The sequence below is a fragment of the Dermacentor andersoni genome, chromosome 7 (genome assembly GCF_023375885.2).
Source record: "Dermacentor andersoni chromosome 7, qqDerAnde1_hic_scaffold, whole genome shotgun sequence".
In the NCBI taxonomy this organism is placed as follows: Eukaryota; Metazoa; Arthropoda; class Arachnida; order Ixodida; family Ixodidae; genus Dermacentor; species Dermacentor andersoni.
This window is the reverse complement of record NC_092820.1, coordinates 61,454,893-61,467,364: the sequence shown is the minus strand read 5'-3', so window position 1 is coordinate 61,467,364 and position 12,472 is coordinate 61,454,893. Positions and strand designations below refer to the sequence as shown.

General features: G+C 46.8%; 1 protein-coding gene across 1 annotated transcript in view; it reads left to right on the top strand.

Annotated features, from left to right (window-relative positions):
- Positions 1-12,472, top strand: part of LOC126534402 (AB hydrolase superfamily protein YfhM-like) — a 46,801-nt gene that overhangs the window by 26,301 nt on the left and 8,028 nt on the right. Inside the window, exon 5 of the mRNA XM_050181687.3 lies at positions 6,761-6,938. Coding sequence (XP_050037644.2) covers positions 6,761-6,938 — 178 coding nt within the window. The remainder of the gene's footprint in view (positions 1-6,760; positions 6,939-12,472) is intronic.

Genomic DNA, 12,472 nt, shown 5'->3' with positions numbered 1-12,472 from the left:
TACTGCTGTAGTGCGGTGATGCGAGCGAAAGACTGACGCCACTCCGATACATCCACGTAACCAAAAAGTCCCGTGTTTATACAGCCGCTTTTTATCCCTTTCTTTATCAGTGACGTCACATAGTCCGTGCACACTCGTGCTTGGCCAAAACCGAGATAGGCGATAACACCACAATTATCGCAGATAATAGGAGAACTCCGACAGGAAGGTAGGTGGTGTGAATGAATTAGAAGATTTGCTGGCGTAAGATGAAGTCTGCTGGTGTAAGACAGGCATAATTGGTGATGACTGGGAGAGGCTTTCGTTCTGCAGTGGACGGAAATAGACAGTTTATGATAATGTGATGATGATACAAGTTACAAAGCTTAGTGCTTGCTATAGTCCAATTCACGTACGTAGCTTCTTGTGAGCCGTATGTTTATTTAAGCAAGAAAAAGACATCAACCAACCCCAACCAAAGAAAAAAAAAGCAATGTGTCGCAGTCTGCGTCGAACCTAGTCGCAAACAGTTTACTTTGTCGTCTTAAAGATGCAGGGGATCCATGAGGAGAAACCACTCCCACAACCGCATTCCACTAATATTTGCGCTACCTTCAGTGTGCAGTGGTTAGAATACGTACACAGAGCTTCACACAGAGAGCTTATCATACATACATACCTTCCCACCATCGAATGTGTTGGCGAAATCCTGCACAAACAAGCTGGATAATCTACAAGCCGTAGCAAACTTTGGTGGCAATCAGTAGTAGCGCGGTGGAGGTCTTGCCATTCAAAGGAAAGACGCGTGTAGAAGTGGCTGTAGGCAATAAATTGGTTAGAAAGTTATAGGTTAGAGCAAAATGGCACGTGAAGTTGCACGAGAATTGTCCTTCGAAATACTGAAATCAACAAACATGGTGTGACGTAGGTCCAAATAGCAAAATTTCTTCGCAAGCTTAGAGGTAGCGCATCGGCAGCGTCTCGGTCTTCCACGTTGCAGTCTGGAGTTCTCTCCCCTGCCGCTCTTTCTGGATCTTCCTCTGTGTTGTGGCAGCTTTTTGTCATGGAGAAGACTTAGATCTGATAGTGGCAAAATGATAACAACCGGTGCGTCTCACTGCTGCTCGACAGGCACATATACTGCGATGTCAAATCATGCATTAAGTCCGTCTACTGCGCTTTTTCTACAGTACCGTTTATTCCGCTGTTTTTGCATGCACACTGCAGTGCACATGAGACCGGCGCAATAGACTTATCTGGAAGTGTCAGCAGATGGTCCGGTGTGTGCGGCTGTCCGGCAGGGGCGAGCACGCACAGCTTCTGTCATCTCGGTTTGCGAGATGTAGGTGGCGAAGAAGGTTATCGCTTTCGCCACGCCAGAGCATTAGCCGGCGACAAAAAAGACACGAACAAAAAAGAAGATAAAAGAGGGAATTCGTATCCTACCAAGGTACCCAGCGCAGCAATCAAATATTTTATCGTAAGGGTTTCCAAAACGGCCTACTTGCGATCGTTTCTGCATTTGTTGTATTAATCACTTCCTATCCCCTCGACAGGTATTCACCTCAACTCTTTTCGTTAATTACGAAGTTGTTATAAACCGATTGTTGCGCGTATTCCTTACGTTCTACTCCAACCTTTTATCTATAACGAACTGAATGCAAACACCCACTGTATGTTTCGTCAGAAAAGCCAGCGCTCAGCCGCGTTGTCACCAATTACCAATGAAGGGAGCTATCAAGCGAGCTATCACATTTAAGTTGATGTTACTGGTCTGCATAATAGTATAACTAAAGCACGCTCCTGTAGAAGTGTCGAGAAAGAACTGCTTTAAGAGACAAAGTATATGGTACGACAAAAGCCACTCCAGGCACGTACTTAAGGGGGGGCCCAGGGGGGGGGAGGGTGTCTGGGCCCCCGCCCCCGAAATTAAGTGGCGTACCCCTGCCCCCCTTGCCCAGGCCACCATTCCTCACACACATTCCTAAAGCGCCGCCAAATCAATGTTGAGACTTCACAGCTATTCGGCGGTCAACATTTTGCTGTCCTTTTCCCTCCTTTTGAATGGTGGTAGTTATCGGCATCTTCAGAGGTGTGAAGGCCAGTTTTCTCATCGATTCGGGGCCCACGCGATTAACTGCGTTCAGTTGCGCCATCTACAACAACGGTCACGCGCATCGCTGTTGCTTCGTTAGTTCAACCTTCTTTGTTTAGACTGATCCAGGGACCAGGAAGGGGATTCAGTTCGTAGTCAGCTGGTCCGTATGCTCGTGAAACGACTTGCGGCAGGAGAAAATGCCAGTTGCGTTTAACTTTTCCTTTTGCATCATTATTTTCTCAAATGACGGCCCGCCGTGACGCTCGCAAATTCTCGAAAACATATACCCGTGATAGCTGTTAGATAATGCGCAAAATAGAATAATGCGAAACAGCGGCCATCTTCAAACCATGCCACAACCGTTAAACCCACAAGAAATATGAGTGTCACCCGTTAGCTCGTCTGGTTTTTCCCTAATTGTACAGAACTTTTCGTGCAAGATTGGAAACTGGAAACAAGAGTCGCAAGGCGGAGTTCGGAAATTAAGTGATGTACTATGGTAGAGAGCCGAGGCAACCGCCAAAGAGAACGGAAAAGCGAAAATTAACAAATTTAACTTTTGTTTGTGAAAATGTTTATGAACCAACACCTTTTTATCTAAAAAGGAAGGGGAGAAAACGCCATCGGAAGTGGAAAATGATTCCGTGTGTTTTAAATGATGTTTCTACAGTTATCAGTCGATCCGTCTGACATAATAACTTCTCTGCTGTGTTTGTGTAGGTGTTTTTCTAACCTTCCGTGGTGGGTGCAGAACGTCTAGATGAACCGTATATAGCGTCCGGCGCTCTAAGTGGTTGTACGGCACCAGCGGCCTCGCATTGTTACGCAACTTGCCAAATAACAATACGACTCGGTTTTGCACTTGGTAGAGCTGTAAATGAGTGATTCGAAAGAACTGCGATTGTTCCGTAAATATATATTTTTCTATATTTCTTCCACAGGTAATTCAAAAACACTACTAGAAAACTTTATTTTAGACTTTCGCTTGTTTACTTGTTCTTGGCATTGTTCTTCTTGCGCGAGTTCATTTTACGTAGTTCCTTGTTTGTCAAGTAAAGAAGAGGTGTATGTAACAGGCGTACCTCAGAGACACTTCATTTCATTTCTCTTTTGCGGGTTTAAGGGTCTTTATGGCGAATGGTAGGCACCATTCACGTTTGTACTAGTAAAGGTACCCCCCTCCCCCTCCTATTCATCGAAACGTTACCTTGGGTTGGGCACCCCTCCCGAAAAAAAGTGTCCTGGGTACGTGCCTGCGCCGCTCCCACCTTTTCGCGAGGGAGAACTGAAGGCTGCTTGAAGGGCGATCCGCGGAGTTTACTGCTCAACGAGTGTTGCTGTAGTCGGCTTTGGTTAGTTACCGTTTCTGTTCTTTTTTTATCTTGATCGCAGTTTCAACTTCCGCATCCTCGTACTTGCTAAATGCCGCAAATTAACCTATTTGCACCAATTGTTTTAGCAGATCCTAATTGCATCATTGGTACATTTCCAAGCACCGTTTTCATAGTATCCCGCAGAGAGGCACTGACGGGAATAAAATTCTTTTTGTGAAAGCGCACATCAACGTTATGGCAAACAGATGTGGCAGTTATTACAGCACTGATCAGCACGCCGATCTTCGTGGGCTGCGCCGATTTAGGGATGCTTCACCAGAGCACAGACAAAATAAGTGTTGACGTGCCGCAAGCAAGCATTTAGCTGTTCAGTGGGCTTGTGGTCGACGTATCCTAACGTGAAACAGGCCATAACCTACGAAATGCATCAAAAGTGCTTTTATAGAAACATTGCCTGATCTGTCTAAGATAGCTGTAAACAATGTAAGGGATACATCAGACGTACCTTTAGCAACAACCAAAAGGAAGAAGGAAAGGAATATGTGCAAACGCTTGTGGCGAAGTCTGGTAGCCCTTACAAGGCATTCGCCCTGCTCACCTTATTTCTCGCTTTTTGCTCCACACCAACGTGTCAGCGGCACAGTTCAGATTCTCGTGTCTACTGATGTGTTGTTTCCTCTCTCTCCCTGTCTCAGCCGATTCGCCCACGTCAGCATAGCCGTCTTAGTACGACTGGTTCCATCCAAGTATCTCGCAACCCTGTCCCCCTTCACCGCGCTTTTGCTGACAAATTCCAATCCTTCGCTTTGTTTGACTGCGGGGGATACCCAGCTCCGCGCACATGTCTTGGCTGTGCCCCTACCATTCCACCACTCCTTTTTTTCTTCTTTATCCCTTCAACCTACTGTAACACTGACTGCATGCCTGTCACAGACATGCCTCTCTGGCTGAACAATAGCACTTGGTGAAGTTCATCATCTCAACACCGAACTACTGCACAAGGGAAGCAGGCCCTGGATGGAGAGGCTCAATGTATTTACAATGAGGCCCTTGCTTAATTGGTAGAAATTGCCTATGCACATACAATTTAAATCAATGAAGCAAGGTGCTTTCTTCAGTTATTTGGGAGGGATGCAGTTCTTGTTGACCATCTTATTCCTGATGAACTCAGGGATTCATACTATTTATCAGGGACCCGCAAATAACTGTGCCAAATATTCAGGAGTGTAGCGTATTTTTCTGAAAAAGTTCTCATATGCTTCCATTCTCTACTTGGAGCTTACCACGGTCATCGGAAATTAAAGGGTACAATCATTGCCTTCTTCTGGTGCTAACATAAGGGGTAGAAACGTAGAGACTAACAATGAAGCTCGAGAACAAGTTAAGGACCAGGCAAAGGGGGATGTGACGAAACATGTTAGGTGCAATGGCAAGAAAAACAAGAGCGCGGTGTGGATCAGAGAGCAAACGACATAAATGTACCTTGGCAGTCGATGTTGTGCGCAGGGCAGATAAGCGGTGGACTATTAGAGTTACAGAAGGGGTTTCAGGGGAAGGAAGTGCAGTTGAGGATGGCCGAAACTTAGGCGGGGGGATGAAATTAGTAAATTTACAGGCGCAAGTTGGAATCACTTAGCGCCAGATAAGGTCACTCTAAGAGACCTTTGTCCTGCAGCAAGCATAACATAGGCTGATGATAATGTTGATGATGCTTCTATTTCCTCTAAATATTTAATTACGTGAAACAGCAGTAATTTACATAGGTGTACGGTAAGCACATCGATGCAACTCCTATGGAGGTACCGTAAAACTGTTCGCAATACAAAAACACAGAATGTCAGATGTTGCGCCTCACAAGTGTGTAAGGCGGATCTGCGCGTTACAGTAAGTTCTTCAAATAAATTTCGTATCAATGCTGTTAAGATACAACTCCGGACAGTGATGCTAAGTGGAGAAAGCCTTGAGCTTTCTTTCTCACGTTTTGCACTAGCAAAGCTCTGGTGGGAAGTATAAATGGGGCTATTGTAGCTGGTGAAGATTAACTTCCAGACTAAATGGCAGTAGAACAGCAGAAACGATTACTGCAGTAACGCCTACTAGCCAGAGAAGATGCTTCGCAGCAAAGAGACCGTACCAGTGACAAGCATGGCAATTCAAATATGAAAGGTTTCACACGAAACGCCACAGGCACGGCAATCGCAAGCTGTGGCTTCTCAATTTCATGGTCGTTTACATGCACACATTATTTCAGGCAATTCACAATCGCCGAGAAGCATGCCTTCCGACTCTTGACATGCCATCACCGTCACACCATGGCACCGTCGTCGTGTTGTCGTGTCACCACTGTCATCACTTGAGAAACCTTATCGCGTTGTATTCATGCCGTTGTCGTCGTACCACGTTTGTGGCTCCGTCGACGTAAGTTCTTCGTAATTCTATTGTAATCATGTTCTCGTCGTTCAATCGTATTCCTGTCACAGTTCTCATGCCATCATCAGCATTTTAGCATCGTCATGCATTCGTTACTATACCATCGCCTTCATTCCATTGGGATCATTCCATCCTCGTCATTCCGTTGTCGTCATAAATATATGTCATACTGTCGTCTCCAACACCATTGTCGGCATACACTTGTTGTCTTCTCATTGCGCTCTAGCCGTCATGCTATCATCTTTATGCCATGGTCATCATTTCGGAGTCATCTTATACTCATCCTGCCTTAATCGTCATACCAGTGTCATTATTCTGTTGACGTTATTCCTTCTGCGTCATTGAATCGTCAACACTGTGTCGTTTTTGAATAGTCGTCTTCATGCCGTCATGCTCATGGGTGACCATCGCCAGGGAGTGCGATAGCAAAGTAGGTCGATAACGGAGACAGGGTATGTCACATATAGCTGAACCAGCAGAACTCGCAAAATGAACACCACAGATTCGAAATGAATGTGTCTTCAGCAAAAGGATTCGCCACTAGATTCTTTCAGTACTAATCGAATTGCCGTCAACAGTCATCGGGAGATGGACTATGCCCGGATTTTAATTTTTGAATAGGCAAATCACCTTTTCTGCAGTTTTCTGGTGTTCTTAAATATTTGAACGTCCAATAAGCTTAATGTGTATTCGCAAATACGTGAGAAAACTTAGTTCTTTAGGGTTAAGTTGGAAGTTTATTTTCATGTTTAATAGGGTAATGTGTGAGAGAGAAAATATTTTTATTCACTGATGGAGAATTATTTGGGCGTACATGTAGGCACCTGCTTGCTATTACCTATACTGTTGATGCCATTTATAATGCCAACACGTGATCATCGTACTCGTGAGGCTTAACTTTTTTTCTTCTCGACTGCAGTGGTGGCGATCAAGAGAGATATTGTGCTTATTGGACACGACTGGGGTGGAATGACTGCCTTGTGCTTCGCAACCATGCATGAGAAGTTAATAGATGGTCTCATAATCATCAATGCAGTACATCCTATGGCCTTTTATAAGCAGCAAGAGCGAAGTCTGAAACAAATAAGAAAGAGCTGGTGAGAGCATTGCCCTTATCGATCTATCTACGCAACTGAATTTGTTTAAGGAATGTGATGTAAATTAACTACAGCACCCTGGCTGGTTCTTTGTCAACATGCAGCAGCTCTATTGCATGAATTTGGCGGCTGGTTTTCCCATCGCAGCATCGGTAGCATCTCGGGTACGATTGAAAAAAAGAATACATGTGTACTTCGAGAGCTTGGGTATCAGGGATGGGCAAGATAACCTACTTTCCTTTTCTCGTGACGTGCTCCAGTTTTATAAGCCCCAATCTTTTTCACACAGTCGATGTTCTTTGGTCTCTCTTAGCCCACCTACCAAAATTTTGAATATACATATAACTACCCTATTTTTAATTTAGTAATCGCCCCGGAGGTTCAGTCGTTTTTTAATTCTACTCCTGAGCACGAGGCCTTAAGAGCTCAATGCCTCACACCTTTAATTCGAGAGGTTATTTCGCAATTCGTAACTTTCTCAAGAGAAAAAAAATGGCAGACGAATACGTTACTTCCTAAAAAGAAATTTTAGCGCAGCTCCTCTGCTGTTCTGGGTTTTCGGTATATTGAGGCGAAGAATTCGAGCAAGACATGTACGTACAGTTATGGACAACTTTTCATTGTTCACACACATTCCGTCTTTAGAAGCAGACCACTCCCAGTTCTTGATTGTCATGCAGCAAGCTTTGTGGTCGGAGAAATAGATGGATATATGCTCCACTTGCTGCACCACTGCCTGGTTCGGAGTAGCGTACCTCTGGATTCTGGCGGCGACAGCGCTGGGCCTCTGCTCGGGCAGCTCATTTAGCAACGGTGGCAGACGAAGGACTTCCACTGGTTGCCTCGCTCATAGCTCAGAAAGAACTGGCTAAGAATGAACTAGTTATATAGGCAGACGGATTATATTATAATATAAACCGTCTGTGAGCCTCGGGCAATCCGTCTCGTGCGGAACATTTCGCACCGGCTGCCGCAAACAGAGCGTAGATTGGCGCAACTGCCCAACTTATCGGGAGGTAGTAGGAGGCAGCGTTAGGCGCATAGGAACGTTTGCGCGGCGAAGAGATTGCAGCGACTGACTGACGCCGCTGACGCTGCTAGCGAGTCAACTGAAGGTGACTGGGCTTTTCGGCTGGGGAAGCGCGCACCGTTATCCGCTGATGCCGAGCCGGCGCTTCGGCAAGCGCAGAACACCACGCGCTCTCCCTTGGTCACCGCCACGGAGGAGGGGGGGGGGGGGCGTTTCATCGAGCGCAGCGCATCATTAAGATTAGCTGGCACCGAGCCGGCACTCTGACTGCCGCTACACAAGGGTGGCATTGGAGGAGGAGCGAAGTGAGCAAGGCTCGCACCATGCGCGAGAGATGGCACCAGGGGCGCGCGCAGCTGGGCCTGGCTACGGAGCTACTAGCTGGGCCCGGCTACGTAGCGCGCTGGGCCCGGCTACGGAGCTGGTTACGGCGAGGGACGACGGCGCCGCGAAACGCAGGAACGGGTGCCAAAGAGCAGCGCTCAAAAATACTGTGGCGATAGTGTGGCGTGCGTCAGTACCCATCAGTGCAACACAATTGCGATTAGCACGGTTTCTGTTTCGTGTCCTATGCTCTGTGTTGCCGTTTATACGGACGATCCTTGAAGGCGAAACCATGCGAAAGCAAAAACGAACATTACAGCCTGATATTTGCCAATTTTTTCCACACAATATGGCCCCGACATAAATATCCTTGTGGGATACAACATTTAGTCATTAAGATGTATTGGCCATCAGTCAACCGACAAGCTTTAGACGTCATCATATATCTCAAAGTCTGCGCTCGTCTTCAAACGACATTAAAGTACGGGCGTTCAAATTTCAAAGCTTCTAAGTGTGATGCATTAACCATGTTTGAGGATAATTACCTTAAGATATCTAATCCAATGCACATGAATTTTGCATTTCTAACGCAAGTAAAATAGAAGAGGGGTGGGGAGGCCATTTCCTTAAAACAGCCTATTTCGGTTATTTGTACAAGGAATTGCTGTTGTAAAGTGGATGTCCGATCAAGTGAGCAGATAGTAAAAAAAATACCGTGAGAACTAAAGTCGGGTTGCTATTTATGCCTGTGATAGCTTGCGCTTTGCTACAAGAAACTCACTACACATTTCAGTGACGAGCCTGTCCCTTAGCCATATCGAGGACCTTGCAGAATAAAGCAACACTTGCATACGGCATTAAAGCCTGTTGAATCACAACGCACGCCGTGCTTGACCTTGTACAGCTGCACCACAGCGCCACAGCGCGATGAGACACGCGCAGCGAATTTCACTCACGAACGAGCACGTCTAGTAACTTATTTATTCATCGTGAGCTAAAAGATGCACGCGATCACTCTGTAAATTTCTGCTATGCGACGCACCCAATTGCACGAGTCTATACCACCTCCTTAGGCACTAGCTGTGTGTGTGTGCGTGTGCGTGTGCGTGCGTGTGGACGTGTGCGCGTGTGCGCGTGCGCGTGTGCGTGTGTGTGTGTGTGTGTGTGTGTGTGTGTGTGTGTGTGTGTGTGTGTGTGTGTGTGTGTGTGTTTGTGTGTTTGTGTGTTTGTGTGTGTGTGTGTGTTCGCGGAGTCCTCATAGCATATGCTCGTAATAATTGGATTACACGGACTCTGGAAAAGTAGGTTGTGCGTAGACATGGAGAAGCCCCGCGAACAACGAAATCTTCCTTTTTCATTTCTTTTTTTGTAGAAAACAGTGGCTTATGTACTAGAATAAGCTAAAACGCGTTATCGCGTGGGAAAGCGGTCGCGCGTTGCAGCTCACCCTGAGTGCGATAGCGCGTAGCGTGTACACAGTGCCGCAAGAGCGGCAGCCTGAGTGGATTTCTTCGTTAGATACATGCGTTTACCTGCCGGATTGACTATGTGTGTACCTACTGTTTGTAAATAGTTATTGTGCTTTTTTATTTCTATAGAGCAAAGAATAAACAAAAGCGTCTATTGTAAAATAGTATGGAGCATGTAACTTTTGCGCAGGGGCGCCAGGGTTCCAAACCGATCACCGGACGTTCTTATTTATTTATGTACTGTTAGGGGTAATCGGTGACGTCCTGTGTCCCAAGGGTTCAATAAATGGCCACGAACACATGAATGTCTAGGTGGCGAGAAGAGTCAAAGAAAGCTATCGTTTGAAAACCTCAACAGTGAATACATTGTGACGACGGATCGCGTTTAATTACAAGATGAAGAATGCTCAGCGAAAGCAGTTCACAGAGCCGCACGTGAGCCAGCCCAGCTGCGTTCTTCTTTCCCTCCAAACTCTGCTCGCACGTTTCACTTCCCTATTCGCAGACGATGCTGCCCACTGGGCGAGTCATTCAGGAAATGGACTGTAGAATGGGTTAAGGCGCGCGACGTGTGTCAGCTGTGTCTCTCTAGAGGAGCGACCATCACTTGTGACGCGGGAGATCACATACGTAACGTCACTGAGGCGGTCGACTATGACGAATGGACCGGAGTAGCGGGCCGGGAACTAACGACACAGACTATACGTTTGCGAAACAGTGTCCACAAGCGCGCAAGGAGAGCGAGGGCAGAGCAGATAAAATGAGGCACACCCTGTATTCTCGGGCTTCGCGGTGTTGTAAGCATAAGTGATATAAGGTAGCACTTCGTCCCAGTTTTTGTGCCTGAAATCGGTGGACACTGTTATCCATATTGGATGACATGTTCTCAAGAGTCTTGTTCGTGCGCTCTACGAGTTCATTACCCGGCGGGTGATAAGGAGTGGCATGGTGGAACTGGCAGGCAGACAGACGCAGGATTGTCTCAACGACGTCGGCGATGAACTGATGCCCGCGATCACAGATGCTGACTCGTGGAGGACCCTGGCGTAGAATTACATAGCGAAGCATAAACTGTGATGCCTGGAAGGCCTTTGCTGCATGTATTGCCGCAGTTTCTTGCGTAGCGTGTCAGATGGTCGACACAGACTACCCATCTATTGGCACTGTTTGATCGCGGAAATGGGCCGAGGAGATCGACATCAACAGTCTCGAATAGAGAGTTAGGAGGCGATACAGGATGAAGAAGTACGGGCGGCGTAGTCATGAGACGCTTGTGACGTTGGCATTGTTCGCAAGCCGACACGTCTCTTTCCGTGTCATGTTGTATCTTCGTCCAGTTTGCTGGATGTGGTGAAACGTTCGGGCAAAGCCCATGTAGCAGCAGGTAGCGTAGTCGGGCATGAAGCGAAGAACGTCCGAACGTACAGTGCGTGGAACGACGGAAAGCAGGCGGGCTCCTTGGCTTGAATAATTTTTTTTAGAGGATGTCGTCGAGGAGCACAAGATATCTTGGTTTGGCGTACTCATTCGCAGAGACGAACATAGGCTCTAAGCCCCGGTCGTCATGTTGGGCTTTCCGGAATGTCGCGAGGTCAGGGAACGGGGCGTCGATAGCCTGGATACACTGGTCGAAGTTGTCGGCGTCTGCATGACTGTCTACAAGAGACAGTCAGCATCTGCATGGTGGTTACCGCTCTTTAGCGTACTATAAAGTCAAACTCTTCTAAGCGCAGGGCCCATCGACCTAGTCAGCCCGATGGGTCACGTAGGCCCACCAACCAACAAAGGGAATGATGGTCGGTGATGACTCAGAAACAACGACCGTTGATGGCGAAACTTGTGAACGGCAAAAACGACTGCCAGGCACTCCTGTTCTGTCAGTGTGTGGTTGCTTGTTCAATGAACGGCTTGCATAGGCAACCACGCGTTCATCATTGTCATGACGTTGGACGAGCACTGCGCTGAAGCCGATTGCGCTGCAAACGGTATGAATTTCTGTAGGAGCAGAAGAATCAAAGCAGCACAGCCCGGACCCCAATGTCAGCATGAACTTAAGCTGCATAAATGCTGAGTCACAATCCGGTGTCCAATCGAAAGGCACATCTTTCTTCAGCAAGTCTGCCAGTTGTTGCGCCTTATCAGCAAAGTATGGAACAAAGCGGCGGCAGTATGAGCATAAGTACATAAAACTTCTTAGGTCACGGAGAGATTGAGGCTGCTTGAAGTTTCTGACAGCAGCGACTTTCTTGCAGATCCGATCTAACGCATTTTTTGTCCGCAAGGCGTCCCAGAACCAGTGTTTCGCGTTCTCCAAAATGACATTTCTTAGTTCAATATCAGCGCAGCTTTCCCCAGGCAAGTTAGAACAAGACCAAGGCGATGGCCATGTTCCTGTAATGTTCGGCCAAATATCACCACATCGTCCAGCTAACACAAACTGATTTTCCATTTGAGGCCCAACTAAATTGTGTCCATATATCTTTCACACGATGCGGGGGCATTGCAATACCCGAACGACATAAAATTAAATTTAGAAAAACCGCCTGCCGTTACAAAAGCTGTCTTTTTGCAGTCAGTTGGATTCATAGGAATTCGCCAATACCCGGATCGCAAGTCTACCGAAGAAAATAAGACACCCAATGCAAGCAATCGATTACGTCATCGATGCGAGGAAGTGTGTAGACGTCCTTCTTGGTTATGCAGTTGAGACG